At 35.2% G+C, this 23,672-nt stretch overlaps 1 protein-coding gene across 5 annotated transcripts; it reads left to right on the top strand.

The window, feature by feature from the left end:
* The first annotated feature begins 350 nt into the window (after positions 1-350).
* LOC115444035 (cytosolic purine 5'-nucleotidase) lies at positions 351-23,672 on the top strand. 5 transcript variants are annotated; one of them, XM_037440350.1, is made up of 13 exons: positions 351-512; positions 1,731-1,951; positions 12,999-13,072; positions 13,341-13,458; positions 14,216-14,311; positions 15,497-15,643; positions 16,747-17,023; positions 17,867-18,041; positions 19,422-19,644; positions 19,931-20,078; positions 20,499-20,653; positions 20,977-21,076; positions 21,410-23,672. In XM_037440350.1, the coding sequence occupies exons 2-13, from the start codon at positions 1,761-1,763 to the stop codon at positions 21,581-21,583; spliced, it is 1,878 nt and encodes a 625-aa protein (XP_037296247.1). In that variant the 5' UTR covers positions 351-512; positions 1,731-1,760; the 3' UTR covers positions 21,584-23,672. The 5 variants fall into 5 exon arrangements, with proteins under 5 accessions (XP_037296247.1, XP_030025513.2, XP_037296248.1 ...); XM_037440352.1 differs by lacking the exons at positions 351-512; positions 1,731-1,951 and adding exons at positions 7,310-7,444; positions 9,250-9,444; XM_037440353.1 differs by lacking the exons at positions 351-512; positions 1,731-1,951 and adding exons at positions 7,605-7,622; positions 9,250-9,444.

Raw genomic sequence — 23,672 nt, 5'->3', positions numbered from 1 at the left:
ACATACATCCTCACAAACTTTCGCATTTATAATATTAGTAGGACAATTCTCTTTGCCGCTGGTTTTATTTTACAAATTTGAGATGAATAGACACCAAAAACAAATGGGGCGGTGGATAAAAATGCATTTGGAGGCGTTTAGGATAACTAGAATCAAAGAAAGAGCTGAAAATATAAATGATTCGCGTCTACTTAACAAAAAAGATATAATACCATCGAGATTTGAGCACAACAGCTTCAATAAAATTTTTAGATCTGGTTCCATCGTGGACAATGATTTTGCAGTTTAGTTTTGTTAGGATGCAGAATTACCTTTATATTTTGTTGTTGGCGTCACAATGACAGGTATACGTTTGTCGTTTGACAGTTAAAAATTATAGAGAGAAATGGGAAAGTCGTGCTTCATTTCGAATATTCTCTTTGAAATTAAACATAAACTGAATTAATACTGTTCGCGTATCCTATTATTTTACACTTTTATGTTATAGTTTAGTAAATACAGTGAATATTTTGGTGAGTTTACATAGGTAGTCTGATTATTTTGCAGCCGTGAGTCATTGAAATGTTGTGTTCAGTGGGCTAAAATTAGTATTTGGCTCTTTTTATCAGTTTAAAACCAGATAGTTAAGTGTTTTTTCATGAGATAAATACATTTTGACATGTAATATTATACGGAATGTGCGATTTATTTACTATAATTGAATCCCAAGCTCATATTTTTTTTCTATTTGTGATAAAAATATTATTTAAGAACAAATTTTAACATATCTATTCAGAAATTTATAAGTTACAATTATTTGAAATTAGAATGGGTTGCAACTCGCAAGTGTTGAGTTATATTATGTTAAAATATATTTTTTTACTTATGTAATCACTACATTATCAAACTTATTTCTTAAAAGATTTTATAAATAAATATAATATTTTTGTTTATTTCAAAAACCTATCTATGAACTGATTATTTCTACTTTCTTTTATTAGGTTCCTTACTTCATTAAATTTGATTTGACTATTTACTTTAATTATTTTATTATTGAAATTTATTTGAACCTATAACATGCATTTGATGACTATGTATTGACACTTTAAGAGCAGCACATTGTGATGGATGTACTTAAATACGAAAGTAGGTACTTTTTCATTCCGCCAAGGTAATTGAGAGGGTATTAAGTACCAGGAAGCCAATTTTTTTATTACTGATTTGGGTTGTTCTTTGAACAAACTTTTTTCCTATTTAGGTTTCATACAATCGGTGTAAATTAGATATGCATTTTCTTGTTTGATAAATTGCAGTAAGAACAATAAGAAATCTAACCATGTAATAGAGTACAACCAACATTTCTGACTTACTGTTATAATGATTGCCAAGGCAGTGTTGTGATAATTCAAATATATGTTCTATGTTGAGGGGCTCTTTTTTCTGCACTTAGCCTGTAGTAGGTCAGGCCATTGTGTGTGTAATAAAAATATAATCAACTATTATTTTAATTTTTGATATTATTTTGTTATACCATGGTATAACAAAATTCACATGTCTACTTAAAATAGTAAATAGCATAGTCAATAGTTTTATTCGGTGACTTTCCTAGGATAATTCCAAAGTGATAAGACAATTTCATAGACTACAACTGCATATATTAGTCCACAGATATGAGTCTGTAGGCCTGTTTTACTGAACTTGTTTATTTCTTTTGCATTGTGAGTAATAAGTGAATTGATAAATTGTTTTAGGTACCATAAAGAAGAACAGAGTGCAATTGCATGTTCAGATTGACAAGCATTGTAAGACTACCAGAGAACCAAAGATTTTTCAATTTTATTTCCATTTTTTATAAGTACAAAATAAGAAAACCTAAAATAAAAATGGATGACTCATTGAATAATAAAGACTGTATTATAATACCAGAGAATCCTGTATTATCCAAGAAATATTATCGTCGTGCGGAACATAGGTAAGTTAATTGCACTATTTCATGTAAAATATCCAATAATAATATAGTAACTCAATTAATAAAAGGAGCAAATCTTTAAATTATATTTATGAAAAACCTTACATGATAACATTGCAAATAACAAACCAGTAAATAATCAACCAGAACTATCAGTGTTACATGTATATTGTATGATTGTGGTCATGCTATAAAATGTATATAATATGATAAATATAATGTTTATAGCACATACTCTGGTCACATATTAAGCTTTACAGGCTTTAATACAGGGTCTTTTAGTCCAGTTTTTGTTAAAGTCTTATTGTTTACATATATGCAACATTTTTACAAACATATCATGACATGTTTGTAGTTTATTTATTGCCTGTATGTACAAATGTCTCCTAATTTATAGCATTATTTGCATCACTCGGAGACTGGGGTTATCGGTTTCTGCTGGGGGTCATTGTTATCGACGCCTAACGATTTACGTGGGAGAGTTGTTTTGTCCTCATCAGTCACAGTTTGGAAACTAAAGCAATTGGTGTATTTTTAAACATTTACTCATTTCAAAATGCCTGACGCGTTTGAGAGTGCATATCCTCTTTCACCTTCGTTGAACCCGCAAGATATTCGCGCACGCGCAAATTCATCATCGAAGAATAGACGACCGATAATTAAGTTTTTCGCCGGCGATGAAGCCGTGGAAATACCCGACAAGTCAGAAGTCGGAGTCGACAAACCCCTGGCGCGTACCGACAGGAGCGAAATTGAATTGGACTGCTTCGCGGAGTCTTTGACCACCATGCATAGTACTTGGTTCGATAAACGTGTGTTGGAACACAGGTACGTATTCACCAACCGTCGAGGTCAGTACACCATCCGTCATTCTTTCAACGCGCCCGAAAACTTTGTTCTGACACAGCTTTTTGTACAAATAAAGCTTGTTTCCTTATCAGCTTCTAATAATATACTATTCGTAAAACGTGAGGTATTGGCTCAATACTTACTAGAAACATTTCTAAACTTGTGTGTATTAGGTTGTCTATTGTCTTCGCTTAATTATATGCACACGTCTGCAAGGTAGCGTCAATTTATGATAAAGGACTGAGGCTGTAGTGCTTACTACCTACGGTCTACGGACAATTTTCACGATTATATAATCAAAATGTCCCGTCATACATTTTACTGTATAATATTTGCAATTAATCGTAGGTTATGATTACGTTTAGTATCTTTTATCACACTAAACATATTATAAATTGCACAAAACTACTCATCGCAGCAATTTTCAGCCCAGGTCAAATAAAACAGATAGTTTCGGTTGCGTTTCATTTGGTTCTTTCAAGGCGGTAGGTCATTTGGATGGTTGTCTAATCTATTTTTGTTCGTTTATTTTTTTTAATATAATTTCAAATCTCTGCTTTTACGGTGTTGCTGTACATTTGCATGTTTAATCTCTTTCAGTGTTAGTATCGCAATTCACAACTCGAAAATATAATTTATATTATATTATAATATGTATTTATAAAATGATATTTATTAAATGTAATATATATTTACTCAGATGTATAATTTATATTATACATCTGAGTGTTTTGAATTTTTTGCAAGTAAATTGTGACCACGTCGGTGGTGTCGTTGGTAGCGTCCGACTCGATCTCGGGTTTTTTTGCTGCAAAAGTTACATTATTGTTTTTCTTTTAATTTACGTGTATTTGGGCAAGCATTTCTGTAGCTACGAAACCGCGAACCGCGGGAACCTGCGAAGTAGGAAACGTGCGCGCGCACAATTAAGCAAAATCAAGTTTTAATATATATCCAAGATACGTTTCATTTTGTTATGGCGAGCAATCTCTGAGTATGATATGGAGTGAAATACTTTTAGACCCGCCAGTTTTAGATGCGTTCAATTTGGATGCGTTGAATTGAATTGCGTTCGTAAACTGTTTACAATAAAAAAATTGTATTACAAATCTCGTTGTTCTTAAAAGTTACGAAAATTGCCTTAAATGTAAAAATTACTTACATGTTACGCGAGGGGGTCAAAAGTAACGAAAAATGTAAGAAATGTAACCTAATGGCAACACTGGTTTTCTGATTTCGATATAAAAAGTAAAGTTTTTGTTGCGCAACTCTAAATATTTTTCAAATGTAACATTACATAAGTTACTCCTCAAGCGAGTGACAAATGTTCGAGTAAGTAGGCGTACTTACTTCAAGTCGCTGACCAAGTTCGTCGGTGATTCAACCGATTTGAAATTTTGCTCGTAGCTAGTGCGACAAGCTCTTCCATCTCCCGATGCGTCATGCGACGTAACTTATTTATTCAATTTATGTGTAATACATAATTACTCACTTTGATCAAACATTCCTTTACCCAGACTCTAATTACATTTTCGTTTCTTGTTTTTCATAACATAATATGAACAAACAGTGTCAGCAAGACTGTAGCGGATATTGAGCCGAGTAAGTACGTGTTGGTTAAAACCGCGATTTTATAGATCACTATATCTGTCGGTGTAAATCAAACACAAATAGACCCTTTTTTTTTTTTTTTTTTTTGTTTTCGCGGAGAAAGTGCCTTATGACTACCGCCCAGCCTTCGGGGGGGGCGACTGAGCGGTTATGTTGGGGTCACCGTGCCTTACGGCCCGGCGTTGAGCCACCCGGATTTGATTTTGACCTTCGGGTGACCGCCGGGCCGAGTCCCTAACCTATTTTCACGCCCTGCGCGGTGCCGCCTGTTGCGGCCCGTCTCCTATGGGGGGGCTCAGAAGCCCCCGCGTAACCGAAGGACGCTCTCGGCGTCAACGGCAGCATGAGGCCTACCTTCCACGCTGCCGTCCATCTCGGGGTCATCACAATGTGCGAGATGTGCACAACGTACACTAAGGGCGGACGGCCCCAGCCGCCCGCCGACGACCCCCGATGGCCCCTATTAGTCGCCTTTTACGACAGGCAGGGGATACCGTGGTGGAATTCTCCAAACGCCCCCATTCCACAGGGCGGGAGACGCCGGTCAGTCGTCCGCCCGGCGCCTCCTACGTCTCCTCTGGCGGCGGGAGGGATCTGCTCTCTCCCGATCCCTCTCGGCACTCTCCTTCTGCGAGATGACTACCTCACAAAAGTGGGCCACCGCACGCCAGGATCTTTGGCTGCCGACCATGGAAGCGACCACGGCTGGCAGCGAAAGATCTCCTCCGACGACTGATCTAAGGGCGCTGCGCTCTTCGTCCCAGGCTGGACAGAACTCCAAAGTATGTTGGGCCGTATCCAGCGGGCAGTTGTCACAGTGGTGACACACGGCCGACACCTCCGTACCTACGATCCGGTACAGATACTCACCGAAGCAGCCATGCCCGGTGAGTACCTGTGACAACCGAAAGGTTGCCGCACCGTGGCGCATGTCTAGCCACTCGGCAAAGACAGGCCGCACTGCCGCAACGGTCCGGAGCCCCGCTGTCGGGGCCTCCAGCCTGAGACGCCACTCCTCCACGGCGGAAACACAAATAGACCCAGCTCTCTCAAAGATAGGTTGCACCAAACATTGGATTGACAAAATTATTTAAACCGGATAGCCAAGTTTCATATACATATACTTAAACGAAAAATATTGTTGAATGTTAGACATCGAAATATAATTATTCTAGACTTTACTAATTTCAAAGACTACATACTTCATGGTCATACGCAGTCCGTCTGAAAAGTAAAAGTAATAAATAAATATTTCGACAGAAGGGATCGGGATTAAGTTATGCTATGTAGACTTTTTAGACGACTTTTTTGTTTCACTTGCGAAAGTAACTGTAACTTGAAATTCGCGAGCTCTTTGATGCAGGATGATTCTTGATGAAGTATTAATAAAACCTGATTGTTTACCTGAACAAAAGTAGTTTTTATGGGAAGTTATTTCTGTAGTCAAACAATTTTTTTACTGCTTATAAACACAATACTAAAGGAATGAAAATTGTGAACGATTTGCCGACTATGAAGTAAGAAATGGAAATTTTACAATACAATCTGCGAATTCAATAACGGCTAGTTTATTATGATTATAATTATTATTAAATGATTCTTATTCATTGGTTTATCAACTAGCTTCAAGCCTGACGCAGTGCCGCCTGTGTAGTGGATGAAAAGTCTATCCCTTGTAGTCATACAGCCTTAGCCTGCAGCGAAATAAATGCTTGAATGCTAAATGTATAAAATGTAAGAATTTTCCACTTTAATTATAGTAGCCTGTAGAGAGTAGTAATCATTGGATTCTGATCAACACCTCAGCTTCCAAGTATAACTGACTTCGGCAGTGTACGAAATACGAACCCATGATCTACTGGGTTCAATAAAGATTGTTATATCTCTTCCAATAGTTCTTGAGATTAGATCGTTCCTGTTGTGCATTATCATGTCCATTGTCCAATTTTGGCGGATATCAAAGAATTAAAAACAGAGACAAACAATAGCGGCCATATTTTTCAGCTTTAGCAAAATATTATGATTTACTTTTATGGTGAAAACATCAATAAGTTTATTTCTTTTAGTTTTTATAGTATCTCGGGACTAAGACGCGCCATGGTTATTATTTAATTACAGTCATGTTTAAGAACTGATTTATGGCGGGTTTTGCGATTCATTTCTCTGTCTTCTTTATCCTGAATAGGGCTTCCGGGCTCCAGTCGTAGTTTCTTTGCGGAGTCATGAAATCGAAAAATAATTTGTAATCCAGGAAGTCTTAACCATTTAACACATTCAACAGTCACAAACAGCAACAAAAACAAATTGTTTCTTTTAAGAAATAAGTAGCTACTTATTTCTTAAAAGAAACAATTATAGAATATCATGTATCAGTGTTTGTCCTGTAATTATTACAACGCGTATAGCGCGGTGCTATATCACCTAAGTAACAATCTTATCAGCTTGATTTAATTATAGGTATTTGTTGCGTTGTTTTGAGAAAGATGAATAATTTTGTCATATGTTATTACGTTAATTCAAATTGATAATGCTGCTTCGAATCGTATTTTAATAGGTGGTAGGTAGGTACTTTATAATTTTGGGGTAATCAATAAGCATCATAATTTATAAAATAAAGACAAAAATTGGTTTTATTCAAGTCGTCTACTGCGCTCATAAATGAAGTTAGTAACTCATAGATTAAGCTAACGGAAGGTTAGAAGATTATCTGTCTTTATCTAAATTTTGAAATATCTGTTCTTGAAAATTAACTGTGTTGTAAAAAAGAAAATAAAATAACTGCAATCTAAAGCTTGTAACGTGTTGTATGGAAGCACTTAAATGAATCAGCTGTTCGGTGTGTCTGTGGGGGAAGTGATTGTATGGAGTAGGTGTAGGTAGACTCAACGCCGTCCGCCGCGTCGCACTCCGCTCCAGCGTCAGTACACGCGACGCCCCCGCCGCACAGTATCGCACGCTGCTATCCGCTGATTCAATAAAACTTTTATCAACGCGAATTTCGTGTCGTTTACTATTACTCACTGTTTCCGTAATTTTGTAAGTTGAATAATTTGTTCAATGTCAAGTTCCGGGCCATGAAATTAATGCATTTAGCATTCTGAAGTGTACCTCGTGAAGTGTTGATTGTTGTGTCGTCGGTTTAAGTGTTGATTCGCATAAAATTTAATCCTTTACAGTAACAAGGCCACTGTTTACAATCCTGTGAAAACAATTTGTACTAATTTCTCTGTTATTATTGAGCATAATGTCCATTGTCAGTATTACGTTTGTTGTGCAAGCGATGACTTCAAGTTTAACCAGTTGTATTGGCCCACTTTTCCTATATCATTCTTGCATAATAAATAATATGGATACCCATTGCGTGAATGGTTCTCTTTTGGGATGTTTGCAGCCGTCCTGCATAGGTATTGGATAATAAAGTTTGAATGTTAATTACTTATTTTTATAATGATCCCTAGAGTCACGCCATATGTTAGTATTATGCACAGTACATCTGTTGTCTTTGTTAATGTTTTTGTACGCGTGGATAATTGTCATCGAACAATAAAACAAAGAATAAAGCAATCGTAAGAAACTCTATGAGTAAGTTCCAAAAAGAGTCGGAAAATTTTAAATGTACCATCAATAAATCAACTGCCCACATGAGAGTGATAAATTCGGCTTGACTTAACATGCACGTATTTATAAATAAATCTTGTAGATACGTGACTAAATTATATTAAATGTGTGTACTAGGAAGGTGCATTAAATAGACGCACGTTCAGTCGTTCATGATATCAATTGAAAAGTTTCCGGATGCCTCTTAAATGCGGATGTATAGTTTAGGTATATAGCGTGTCAGTACCAGCGAAATTATATTGATTGGTCAGTTTCCTGGCAGCCTTTCCCCCATGCGCCCTGCTGCATCCCATTTTATTCAATGATGATTGTTTAAAACGACGCCCGGGACCATCCGCTGATTTTGTAATCACATACTCGTACTTACATACATAGCTGTTGCTAATATAGGCTAATGAGTATAGGATATTAACCAGGAACATAAAAGTCAAGTATCCAAAAAAAAAATACAACGTTAGGTTTACCTACTTTTAGAGTAATAATTATTATTTGACTCCTAATAATATTTAAAATGAGAACTTGGCTTTTAAATATTTCGTAAAAAGCTTTATGGTAACACCTGTACCGTGTAATATGCCTCGTAATATAGCCAACTCACGAAATTCATCATGTATGTATCTATGGTATACCAAGGAAAATAAAGGGTTGGATATTATAGAGTCACTGACTATGGTACTCACGGATTGTTAAACTTGAATCCTTTTTTTATATATATATACTTTATTTTGAAATTATTTTAGACAACATAAAAAAACCTTGGCATAATATTTTATGAATTCTCCCTATAGTTTTATTTTTTTATCCATGTTAATCATGTTTCCGAATTAGCTAGATAGGGCAGTAAATAAATGCGTCATTCGGTTGCATTTTATATAGCAATAAATTTATTGTATATGTAATATAATTATATTACATACATTCATATTGTTTGCACGAATGTTAAGTTATTCCAAAACAGTAAAAATAATTATTGTTTACCGTTTCCAGAAGTGCTGCAAGACATTGCGGTACAGTTCTTTGACATAATGCGAGCATTTATCAATAATGTATTATTGCAATGTTTTGATTAGATTCTCAATAAGCGAAATACGTCAAAGGCGGACTGCTTTCTCAACTTGTTACTGTCAAGGATTACCACTCAAATATTTTCTACGTTACGCGACTGCGACCGTGTTCTGCGCCACTCGCCCGAATTTACATATCAGATTGTTTGTTTGTTACAGTCCTTAGCATTGTCGGTTTCATAATAAATACGTAACTGTGAACGTTTGTGTATTGAATTAGAACAATAGTTTCATTGTGTGATATGCCATGAAGGATAGGATGGAAAACGGAACTGCTGTACGTTTCGAGGAGCATGTCAATGGCGTCGGGTCATCTTATGGCAAAGGTGACAGATATACAGCCGCACCGAACGAGTAAGTTTCGTGATATTGTTTCGTTTTAGCCAGATTTTTTGCTAACAAGCGTATCAAATAACAGAGTTAGATATCTGACTCGTGCAATTAGAAAACCCATTTAAGTTTTAACATTCGTTCAATTCCTCATTGCCCAACTCCTCATTCCCCAATTCGTCATTGTTCGATTCTTCATTGCCCAACGCAGTGTGCGTTGAGTTGTCTGTAAAACAAGTGGCTGCAGGTTCGGTTACTACACTAACACAAATTATTGTTCGTATTATTAAATTGTCAAATATGTATATGATTTTCGCCTGGCTGAAACTTCCTAGTTTAATTTGGTTTGAGTGAATAGAATTTTGACGTGATCATGTTAGCAAAAATCGAATCTACCAATTAGCATTACTTTGTGGATTGTTTGCGCGTTTGTTTTTAGTAATGGATTTTTCCACTGTTCGTATTGTAACATCGATTCTTAAGTAAACAGGGTAGTGTCTAGTCAATTATTTGGGTTTCGTTACCGATGTTTTAGAACATGCATACTCGATTCTTTGTATGTTCATTAACGGGATCCGTATACCAAGGCCAATATTGGATTCTGTCCCGATTACAATAAACTTTCACCGTATAACTTGCTTAGGTACATGTACTATCATTATAATTTCAAATGAATGAATAATTTTAAATCAATTGTTGATTGCGCCTTTATCCGATATTATAAGTAGTTGGAATGAACAAGGTTATTATGACTGATTGGAATTATTTTATAAGAGGGAACCAAGCCCCAGAACATGTACTCATCTGCAATATATTAATAGATAGTGGATAACGACTATATTTTATAGATTTTTATGCCGTCACCAACGGCTGTGTTACTCCCAAAGGTCAAACCGAGATGGACATAACAGCATTAAAATAAGAATGTAATGCCAAAGATGTAAAACTAAACCACCACCAACTTCCAACTTTACCAACTTCTAGGTACCTAAACTACCCAAAAATTTTGCTACCTTATCTTAAAAATAAATAAATAATTAATTAAGTATCTATTCTTAAAAATTAGAATGAAATTATAACTGCGGAGATCATTATTATCTAGCACAAAAATATTATAGAATTGAAGAAAGATGGTTTCGTTACAATCAACCTCAGTGAAATCCACCTTCGAAAAATCTATATGCGACTTGGATATGCAGGGAGTTACAATAACAACAATATTTTGATGAAGTTGTTGACGTACTTATTATACAGGCTGAGTATTTATTAAAGTTTTAATATACACAGAAACGACTCTAATAGTGGAAGATAGTGAAAACATTCTTCGAAAACCATTTAGGTGTTATTATTTAAACATGGAATATATTAAAATGGGTAAACCGTTTTAATTGGCGAAAATAAAGATCTGGGACTTAATCTAAAAAAAATTGTCATTGTGTAGATACATATTATAAAATTTGTTAGTTGTTTTTTACTGAATTCCTTAAATTTTTTTTAAACATTAATAAATTGCTGGCCTGTTTGAACCGGTTATACATTATAGGCTGACCCCGGAACGTGAAACACTATGGCGAGTTTTAACACCATGTGTACACTGGACGCTACGATGGACACAAAATCTACCCCACCTCCAGTAAATAATAATTATTGTGATAAATAGAAGCATCTTTTTAATTCCCTGTTAAAACTCATCATGTATACAATATAATAAAAAGTTTTAAAATATTTTATGACGACAACACTGGAAATATTGGAATTATAAATGTACTGTGAAGTCGGCTTATTGGCATCATTGTGGAATTCTTTCCAGAGAGATCAGTGCTCACACGTAATCTATGCGCAATCTCTCACCGTTCCTATGCATGTATATTAATCAGGAAACTTGTTACGCAGACTGGCGCCAAACTAATAATTTGGATTGTCACTTGACTAGTATGCAGATTTTCAATTTTGTATACAGCAACAATTTTAAGCGAAGCATTCCGCACGCTAAATACATGTTTACGTTATTTATCAAATGATTAATTGTGACTTTTTGGCAATTCACACGTTTGGTATCTACCAAAATGTCTTGTAAACAAAATTGCTCATACACTTTTGATTCACGCTATAACATAGTACTTAGGTTCTGTGATTTATGCGAGCGAGTCTTTAATCTTGTATCGTTATATTTTATACATACCATGAAATAGCAAAACTGATATTTTTCTAACAAGTCATTTCATCTATCAATAATTTCCCTGCATAATCATCTTCGCAGAAATAATCCACTATGACGCGTTTGTACCGTTCCCAAATACTGTTGTATAATAAATAGATGTTGGTGCGTGTCGTCTGTTTCTATTGTGACGTAATTGTTATCAACTTTGCTCAACATCCGACGACGGATGGGACGATTGCGTGTCTACATCACTTGTCTGCTTCGGGTTTAAATTGTTCGCGGAATACCCATTCCACCTGGTTTAACCGTTTAACCTAAGTGGTAATGAAACGTTTGACGCATTGATTGCTCGTGTGAAACCAAACTACGTTATAATATATGGCATTATACTCGATGCTACATTATAGTTATTTAATATTGTATGGTTACGTGTATTAAGCGGGTAGATTTATTCATCATCCAACCGCCATTGTTGCTTTGTAGGGCAAGGGGCTCTCTACCCTTACACAAGTTTGATACCTATAAAAACTAGGTTTAGTAGTAGATTAGCTACTAACTCCTCCGTATGATGAAAGGTATGGAAATGATATACATCCAGTACATGTGCGTTACTTGTTAATAATGAAGGAGAGCGATAATTTATTTCTAAGAACGATGGCAGATACTTCATGCCATAATAGGGTTCAGTAACACATTGTATAAAACGTGCAACTTGAACATATAGCATTAGTTGCAAGTTTGTCCGTCTGTTTGTCATGGGCATTTTTTCTTACAAACTGTTTGAGTTATCACATTGCAACTAATAACAAACATGAAGGTCTCTAGTCTATAACCTCTTAGCCTTTAATAAGTAACACGCTGTAAGAATATTCTGTTTCAAATTGCAATTTTAAATGACAGAACATTAACACCTACAATATCGTATTTTTCTCTAGGAATTGAAAATTCAAAACAAAGCCATTATTCCATAAGGGATTTAGGAATCGTTACTTGTATTTACAAATCCCCCATGGATGGCCTCGGAAACTTAGAATTTTCTATTGTGTTGTATTAGCCGTGTAAAACTTACATGTAATTCAGGCTTTATTTGCAAGGAAATAATGATGGTTTTTCATAAAGACGTATAATTTATGAGTGTGGTACGGAACCATTTTATGACTGAAATACTATTCGTACTTGGCCGGTGTGGTTTTAACACAAAGTATACAAACTTTGATAGATGTTAGTCTTATCGCTACGTCACGTCATTAGCGGAGATTTGTATGATTTTTAATTAGGTCTTGAATACCAACAATATGATATTTTATTAATGTTTTCCGAACGTGTCATTAAAATATTATACATCATTGAAGGCGATTAATGCCTTGAACTTTGGAATTATAATAAGGTCTTAATGACAATGTTCTCTTTGTTTCAGAATTTTTGTCAACAGATCACTGCATTTAGAAAATGTTAAGTTTTACGGCTTTGATATGGACTACACACTGGCTGGTAAGTTATTTATAACACGTTCAAGTAGACGTAAATTTACGCACAGTACAAACCGTTTATAACGACTCCGGTTATAGCGACGCATCGGTTATAACGACTAAATAGTAAGGTCTCTTTAAATAAATGCATATAAAAAGCGTTTCGTTTATAATGACTATCGGATATAGCGTCCAAATTCGGTGATCCCTTCGATGTCGCTATAACCAGTTTTCACTGTAGTTCATTTGGCTTATCGTCCTACACGCTTGTGAAATGTGACTGTTTTCAGAATACAAATCGCCGCAGTACGAAACTTTAGGATTTAATCTGACCAAAGAGAGATTAGTAGCCAAAGGATATCCAAGCGAAATATTAGAATTCGAATATGATCCTTCATTTCCAGTGAGGTAAGTTTCTTTCGAGAATTTCCTTAAATATGTATTATGATTATAATTTATAGTAGACTTTGATAGGCACAAGATCTTAGATTGCCATAATGACCGATAAAGATAAAATAATGTATTGATAAGCAATGTTAAATCTACTGATCATGTATAAATATATTGTAGCACGTAAAAATATTATTTAATATTTTATGTACGCCTTCGGAACATTTTGTAGATTAACTGCTAATGTTTGCCCACGCTTATGGCGCGCGGATCATTCGCCTTGAGAGATGGCAGCTCAAATAACTAATATTGACGTACAACTTTTTAAATAAAATGTCTTGTTTTACCTTGGGAAATATTTTAAGCATAAAGCTTGATTAGGCTTGAATGGTAATTGTATTTTAGGTGGGTACTAATAAGATTGTTTATGGTTTAAAGTCACGTCCGAAGGTATACTGATAAGTAAGCGTACCGTGCATAATGTAAGAAATATAATGGAAGAATTTGAGATTAGAAATACGATCTAAATAATCAGCCTTATTTATAAAAAAAACACAAAGCTATGCTTAATTAAAACACAAATTTACTCGATCATCTGTGAGCCAAACCCCGCCATCTTGCCTCTTAATAAGGTTTAAACTAGGAAACCGGTGATGTTATTGACAGCTGTTTAAGCACTTCTTAACGCTAAAACAAGTTTATAAGTAAGACTGAACGTGTGCCTATAGGCTTATAATATATTTCGAAGGTGCTAATAAATCAACTTTTTTTTCAGAGGTCTTTGGTTCGACACATTATACGGTAATTTATTAAAAGTAGACGCATACGGAAATATTTTAGTCTGTGTTCACGGATTTGAATTTTTAAAGCAGTAAGTATTATTTTATCTATCTATAATTTTTTATGTTGGTTTGATAAAATAACCATAATTGACCTCGGACATGAACTTATCATGGCAATACTAAAACAACAAAAGTCGACGTAAGGATGACTTTCATATTCTCTTTTTAAAAGAATGTACATAATAGGGATGTTGACTCATGTCGAATTTGCTTAATCTTTCAACTTTCGTCAAAAAACAATTAAATACAAATGAAAAAAAGATGGAAAGTGACTGATGATGAAAGAGATGTATGTATTATTTGAGTATTTGGCAAGAAAACGAATGTCTATCACATAAAAATAGTTTATATAGATATAATACACCTTTGACGAAGAATTATGATCACACTTATAGAAAATTACGAGTCTGTCTAATCTCTCTCTCTCTCTGGTCGGTGTCTCATATCTGAGGATCGTGGTCAGCATCAGGATTGCATCTGGAGCGGATGATCTGCCTCCACCGGTTTTCTGCCTGTCTAATAGCAATTCTTTAATCCTAAAATCTCTAATTTTAAAATTATATATTCAGATTCGTTACTTTTTCTTCAAATATATTTAAATTATAACTAAAACAACTTCTATTGATGTCTCAGCCTTAATAGATAATATGATTGAGATTTACGCTTATAAATAGTTGTGGTCTTAAAGTAAAATTCCCTCCGCTATAAATGTCAGAAACTATTTAGAACGCGACCTTACGAATATCCGGGTCACGATGTATACTTGAATAAAAGAATCAATTTAGGGACTTTCTCTTAGGTTGTACTGCTCTAACAGATTAATATTTTTCCCAAAATCTTTGTGTGATGTACGCTGAGCAAGTTTTGCGTTAGATATAATTATTAACTGCAGGATGTGAGACTGTATAAAGGATGTTTATTTTTAGTGTGTACGTGTAATCAGTTTTGCGTCGTGCGAAGGTCTTGCGATGTGTAACCGTATTTTTATGAGTCCACTGCGTATTTGGACGATGACTGCGACAATTCGTAAAACGTCTTGTTTTCATTTCGTACTGAATTTTAAATCATTACCATAATATTCTTTTGATTATAAAACATTATTTGTTTATTTTTATTCGATATTATTTATTTTGCCATTTTCATTTTTCACAGCACCATTATATTAACAATTATGACTAATGCTACGCAAATATTTGATGACCTTTTTGTTTCAGTTCGCAAGTATACGAGTTGTATCCAAACAAATTCTTGACCTTGGACGAATCAAGGGTGTACGTTCTAAACACGTTGTTCAATTTGCCGGAGACGTATCTGATAGCGTGTTTAATAGACTTCTTTACAAACGCTCCTCAGTACACAAGGTAAGAACATGCAACACAATTTCCGCTTTTGGTTTTCAAACGTGCGTCTAACAAGCGATTTCTCGCCTCTAATTGTGTTGTTTCTCGAAGGAAGGATGCATTACATTTGCGGTATAATTTTATTGTTTTCCTTAAACTATTATGTATGTACTTAGTACTATTAGCTGTATTCTGTAGGTGTGTTGTTTTAGAACGGATAATGTACTTATATATATTTGTATGATCGATATTGATTTTCTTCCCCAATATCATAAATATTTAAATTACCAACTATGGATTGTTAGGGTAAACAGGACAGTGGCAAAACAAGAATTTCGGCAATCATTTGCGATTAGAATATGTTAGCATAGTATTAAAATATTGATTTATTGCGTAAATAGAAGCGGTACAAAATTTCAAAGCGTAATGAACCGTGGTTTTAGTTTGTGACTTCACCTTGAAGTAGTGATTTCATGAATAAACAATACATACTCTAATGAAGTGCATGTTAATATGACTCATTCGCGAGTAAACGGAATGTGATGTCTAATAACATTCAGAGGAAGCTATTGCATTGAAAGGGCGTGCGTGCGTCGATAACGATTCTCGAGACGTAATTACCGCGGCGGAAACTATTTCATTGTATTATGGAATTATACCTAAAACTGTAATAAACTTATGTGTTTGGAAATTGGAATTAAGACCGTAAATATTAGGAAAGTTAATGTTTGAAAACAACGTATATTTAGGGAATTATTTTAGCGCTAAGTAGTTTTATGTGTAGGTACACTAGTTTTTTGGCTGCACCTTCTGTTGCGTACTAAATAATGTATTGGTTTGACGGAAATCGTATTTCTTAATAGACGATAGCAGTAGTATAACATTCTAAATTCGTCACATATATTTTCTAATGAAAAACATGCACGACGGATTAATACACAACTCATGTACCGGACAAACTATAAAACACATTAAATGTATAATGTGAGCAACGATAATTATCTTATAATATTTCTGTTTATGCCCATTACAAAGGTTATCTAAGTGTTGATTTTGGTTTATTGAGCTAAACCAAAATCAGCACATAGTTTAGTAATAGAAATTCAGTGAAGTGATTATTTTAGGGAAAAAACCGGCGTAAGATGTGGCGACTTGGCGATGTCGTTCAAATCAATATTCCAAGACGTGCGAAGCGCCGTCGATTACGTACACATCCACGGAGATCTCAAGAGCAAGACGACGGAGAACTTGGAGATGTACCTGAAGAAGGACGAGAGGCTGCCGATGTTCCTGTCGAGGATACGGGAGAGCGGTGCTAAGCTGTTCATACTAACCAACAGCGATTACAACTTTACCGATAAAATTATGAACTATCTGTTCGATTTTCCACATGGTGCTAAAGTAAGTGATTATTCGTGTAGCTTTTGCGTGCGCCTGCGCATAAGTCTTGGTTAGACGGATAACGTTAGGTTAGTCAGATCTCCCAGGAAACAGCAAATTTAATTAGTAGTATATAATATGTTTATACGTATTGTTAATTATGTAATCCTAATTTGGTCACCTCGTTTCACCCATTATAGTTGGATTTTTATAAAATTGTTTTCGGTCACTAGCGTATCTATTAAATACAATATTTTATGCTCAATATTTCACTATTTTGGATTGAATAAGGGATATGAAAGTTAATGAAGTTTACAAAGTGCCAAGATTTTCACGCCGTTGTAATCTCAGGGCGATAGTTGTCAATTCCGTCGCATCAATCGACTAATTATCACATATTACATGTAGTAACATAAAAATACAATTACCAAATAAACGAGTGTCAAGACATAGATAATTATTTACAAAAACATTTAAGATACGCGTACATTAATGTAGCTTTACAAAACAATATGTTATGGCTATAAAACAAATCGCTACATATCTTATGGTTCGTTGCTTGTCAACATAAATGATGTAATAAAATTTTAAATACATTACATATTTTTATCTTTATAAAGATTACAAATTAGTTGAAGGTATCTACATATTCTATAAAAATCCAACCGCAACCATGTGCCCAGTAACAGTCGATAACGTTCTGTTAGTAGCACTTTAGGGCTGGCCAATTCAAAGAATACCACAGTGGTAATCTTTGATTTATTTTCCGAACCTTGCTAACTTGCTTAGCTCCTTTCATCGACAATTCAATTTTCTTATATTACTGATGCCATCTAAGCACATTAACACTGATCATTTCCTCAGCGTGGAGAGCCGCACAGAAACTGGAAGACCTATTTTGACTGGATAGTGGTGGACGCGAAGAAGCCATTGTTTTTCGGCGAAGGCACAACGCTAAGGCAGGTGGATACACGCACTGGTGCTTTAAAGATGGGACACCACGTTGGACCGCTACATGAGGGCCTCGTCTATTCTGGAGGTATGGATTGTTTTTAATGAAGTTTTGGCAATTATAAAAAAAAGATCAAAATTTTATGGATTTGTTACTCTTACCTATTTGTATGCTGTGGAGTAGTTAATAATATAATTTGTAATTTTGAAGGTTTTGAACCATATTGATTTTCTTGTGTGAACGTTATGTGGGTATTCGAAGTGCGAGTCAATATGTCACGGTTGTAAAACTAGTAAGAGCGTATCGCGTGGTGAATCAAACTTACTTAATGCCGAAGCGTGATGATCATTGAAGATAGATGAGGTAGACCTTTGCATACTAGGTTCTAAAATCCAAATCCATGCCGGTCTAAATTTAAATATTATCATGATCAAAAGTAAAAGAAGGAACTAGAAGCTTGTTAATATTCCTCTATTACAATATAGGATTTTGCAAATCTATATTATTACGATTGTACTAAATGGTGCGTATCATGAATTTCCAAATTTATAAGTTTAAGTGGTAACTGTTAAAGGGCGTTACTTTTTTTTATTAATTTGTAATATCGAAATATTTAAAAAATAATCGATACCGCATACATATTATAAACTTGTAATTTAATCAATGTATGGCTATGAGGGCCACCGCGGGGTTTTAGTTGGTATGCCGTTGTGTAGGACTTATATAGTTAAGCCAAGATTGCCAAGAAAGGAAGCTGAAGCGGACTTCCTCGTTGATACGTACTCCTGTGTCTAGAATTATATTTGTTAACATTACCTATTAAGATTTATATTATTATCATAATTACTTACTATTTACATTTTACTTTAATGGCTTTGTGAGTAGTGGTGTAATATCAGTGTTATATAAATATAATGAACAAAGGATTGGATTGACGGAATTAGTTCTGTTATGCATAATTACCACAGTTTGCACAAGAAATGTATTTGCGACATAAATTTGTTGCTGACTAATTTAAAAAGTTTTCCGGGATAAATATTTTCCTTGGATAAAAATATACGTTCTCAGGAGTACTGTTAGTGAAAGCTTATTAGTGAAACATATTTAAAATGGGTTTTATTAGTTTCTAAGATTAGCGCGTTCAAACCAACAAGCAGGCAGACATATATGCAAAACCTTCAGCTTTATATATGATTAACTAGGTGTTCTGGCGGTTCCGTTTGCGTGAAAGCCCTTTTTCGAAGTAAATGTTCTAACATATATATTTTTGCGAAAAAATGATGCCTATATTAAATTCTGGACACTGTTTATCCGACTTGTGTGTCAAAGTTCACCCAAATTAGTTCAGCAGTTTCTTCGGTTACTCTCAACAAACATGCAAAAATCTTTTAATACTCACATTCATAATATTAATTGTAAGATTATTATTCCTATATTTTATAATTAATAAAACTTTTACATTTCTAGGTTCATGCGACGTGTTCACGGAACTGATCAGCGCTAAGGGCAAAGACGTGCTGTACATAGGCGACCACATATTCGGCGACATCCTGAAGTCGAAGAAGATCGGTGGCTGGCGCACGTTCCTGGTGGTGCCCGAGCTGGTGCAGGAGCTGCACGTGTGGACCGACAAGTGCCAGCTCTTCGCGCAGCTGCAGAACCTCGACGTGCAGCTCGGCGACATGTACAAGTTAGTGCGCTTCCGTTCACAGCCATACTCGTAGTTCGAACCTATTTATATAAACGTAACAGTGAAACGATTGTCAAATGTCGGTGCTTGAATAAAACATTGAGTGTTCTAAAAGCAGGACTTGAGAACTAGGAATTGCTTGAAATTATATTAATAATATTTTAAAATACCTTTTTTTAATAAATAAGCAACAGTAACAAGAATAAGAATAACAAATGTTCATGTCATCATTATTTTTTTACTTACAAAATTGTTCTAAATTACTAATTACTTTGTGATATTCCAGAGATTTGGACTCAAGTACAAAAGAGAAGCCAGATATATCAAAGTTGCGTATGTCGATACGTGATGTGACGCACAAAATGGACCTGGCGTACGGCATGCTCGGTTCGTTGTTCAGATCTGGATCCAGACAGACTTTCTTCTCGTCACAGGTGAGGGTTCAAAACGTTTTCATTACATATTTTAATAATTTCCTTTAATTTACTAAAATATGTAATGATATTTGGTTTTCTAATTGTACGAAAAATGTATTTGTTGAAATAGGAAATTGTGCACGTGCAAAGAATGTCTTGTTATGTAAAAAGTATATCGCCGATCTGACATCCCACCATGACCAGATGGTTTCATTATAATGTATTATCATTATAACGTTATTTGGACGGTATTTGTATAATAATGTTTCGTTATTTTATGCCGAGGTATTGTAAGGCTCGATTCTGAAAATTCATATAGAAGTCTTACTAGCCATCTTAGAAGTAATAGAATAATATGATACCTATCAAAAACTCCCTATTAAAACTTATACAGATGCCATTATCGGCAATAACCACAATGTGTATGCGCGTGCGCAGGTGGTGAGGTACGCGGACCTGTACGCGGCGTCGTTCCTGAACCTGATGTACTACCCGTTCTGCTACATGTTCCGCGCGCCGGCCATGCTCATGCCTCACGAGTCCACCGTCGCACACGAACAGCGCTTCACCGTCGACACGCCCACTATCGACAGGTAAACTAATCTTACTTTATTATTTTACCATTATTGACATATGAAGGTCTATAAAATCAGAGGAATATTTTCCGGCTTTTATTGGAAAACTGCATTTCTTTACTGACTACCATGGAAATCTCATCTCATGTATGAAATATTACAGCAAATTGTCACTTTAATTATGATGAATCAATCTCAAGTTATCGACGAAATCAACCACAGCGCGCCTCTACTACTTACTAATTAGCACTTACTACTTATGTTTTGCTTTGGAAACATGATGGGTAAATATTTAGTAAATAATCGTTTGTGGGAATGTAATTTTTTTACACCATGTGTAGGTCTCGGCATTCGAGTGCACAGCGCAGCTACAGCGTGGTGTGCGTCGCGGAGGACACCTCCGAGGAGTGTGTCGACAACGTGGACACCTCCGATGCAAAGGTAATTTATTATAATAGATTCCTTAATTTACTTTTTCTTTAAACTCTATAAATTGAGGTGTTGAAATTAAATTGATTTCGTATTAGCGCTGACGGACAGGCCATTGTGAAATGACCATTAAATAATAATTGCACCGAAAAAATGCATCGCCTTCATTTTTTTTGCAATTTCAGCGATGTACCAACTAACAACCGCTGAATGCGAGTGGACATATTATTAATACGATTTTATTTTTCTGAAACTCATTTTGTCGGCCCTGATCATAACTGAAATACACTTGACTAATGTGTGCATGTGGTCTGCGTAGTACTTAGAGTAGCGTGTGTTGCACAGGCGGCGGCGGGCGCGGCGAGCGCGGCGGGTGTGGCGGGCGCGGGCGCGGCGGCGGGCGCGGGCGCGTCCGTGCCGCACGTGCGGCCCGAGACGCCGCGCCAGCTCACGCACACGCACGACGACGACTGCTCCGACGACGACGACGTCAACAAGCACCACCCCGCCGCCTGCTAACCACCGACGAGCCACGACTCTGTCCCGACATATACAACTACCTAGGGAAGGAAGGGCGCGGTCTGTGAACTCCGTTTGGAGCGTATAAATATATTCTCTTGTTTCTATAGCCCGAACGTTCTTAAATGTCATTTTAAAAATCTTATATGCAATTATATATTATATCGATACGTGTTTTTTAGTTCTGGGACACACACTAACTTCCCGTCATTGGGGAATTAATAGCTATTCCAAATGCTCATCGTGATACGAATCGTCTTTTTGTACCTACAGACCGATTAACTATGAACTTTATCCGCGTCGAGTGAACATTATGTTTTCGGATTTTTTATTTTCGTTATTTATGTGATTAATTAAAAATTAAAGTTAGCGCGGGTTTCAAAAATCCGCATAAAACGTCGTTAACCTGCTAACTTTGCTTAACAGGTGGTGCTCTGCTTTTTTATACTATCTGTTTACTCTCCTCTACCCCTAATAGGAAAACAATCATTCTTGTAGACAGAATACGATTCAAATAAATGACAAACATATTATTTTATTAGCAACGCATCTGTTATCTACTCTTATACTGTCTACTATTCAGTTTGTTAATAAATAACCAGAGGTCACGAAGATGCAAATAATATAACGAAGGCGTACAATTTACACATATTTTAAGCAGCTGTTAAGTCTAGTCTTATAGCTAAGATTACAGTCTTTATTCTCTTGATATTAAATGTCCGGCCACAACGAATCAAATTTATACCTCGTCCGTTAAAATCTAACGCCTGCGTACCGCAAGAACAGAGTGTAGCAATTGGACAACTTCTGTCGGCAAGTTCGCGGTCGTCGGAGCCACTGCGCAGGCGCATACCCTCGGCTTGAGCGCATTCCGAATTCAATTATCGATATCAATCAAGTATCGATTAATAATTTTATGGCTACACAACACAAACTCAAATTTATTTGTTTGAGAAATCGATAAGGTTATATATTGGGTTGTGATTGCTAATTATGCGATCAGTGTAGTGGTTAATGTTGTGCAAACATTAAATTAGTCTGTTTAGACTAAAGTTAAAAGTGATTATGTATTTTATTTGCTAAAGCGAATGAAAACAAATATTGTTTTTTATTGTTACTTTCATTCGTTAAACATGTTATGTTATTTTGAAACCGCGTTGCTATTTGTTTTATTCAATTATCTATCTGACAGAATCGAATATGGTATAAAATGATTGCTAGAAGAAAATAAATGTGAAGTGGAAATTTATAAATATTAATTCTTGATTCTTTTTTTTATATGGTTTTCTGTCAATGAAAGATTCAAATGGATGATAGAATAGAACAGGGAGCGCGAATAAATATTATATTTATGTTGATAATTTAAGATGAATAAAAAATGAATACTATACATTAAATATAATATTGTGAAGGTTGATATTATGTAACCCTAACCTTTTTTACACAGAACTAATTTTTGTGTACTAGTACTCGGAAGTAAAATAGAATTAGTTGCTTTACAAACATACACAATGTAATATTAAGTAAAAGAAACAAATATTATTTTCAAAATTAAAGATCTGAACATCCAAAACAAATTATGTCTTTTGTTATCTTGATGTTCACAAGATTTTGGTGCATTTTTTATGCTATTTAATGCACCTTTGGTATCCTATACTAATACCATGTCTTATGTTAACATGCTTATTGTATTTTAGAATTTTTCCACGCCGATCTATGAAACGTAGCGCACCATTCCTTAAAATATATATTCCATAGCATCAAACGCTGTTACATTATGAAAAATGCAACTTTAGTCAAAATATATTTTATGGATTATTTAGTTGTGTAATGTAGTTATTTCGACACAGTTGAACAAAATGTACAAATGGTGTTTTAAAATAATTGTAACTTTTTCTTCTGGAAGATTCCCGTTTTGAGTATTATGTAGCTCTGTCGAGCGCGGTGTTTACGGATGTTTTGTGTGTAAGAAACCATGCGACGTAGGTAGGCATGTACAGTTACAAGATATTACTTGTTATTTGTAGGTATTTTTTGTATCAGTGCAATAGATATTCCATTTTTTACCTAATAACACAAACATAGAAAA

Source organism: Manduca sexta, chromosome 19, assembly GCF_014839805.1.
Source record: "Manduca sexta isolate Smith_Timp_Sample1 chromosome 19, JHU_Msex_v1.0, whole genome shotgun sequence".
In the NCBI taxonomy this organism is placed as follows: domain Eukaryota; kingdom Metazoa; phylum Arthropoda; class Insecta; order Lepidoptera; family Sphingidae; genus Manduca; species Manduca sexta.
The sequence above is the reverse complement of the archived record's forward strand: the minus strand, read 5'-3'. Positions and strand labels throughout refer to the sequence as shown.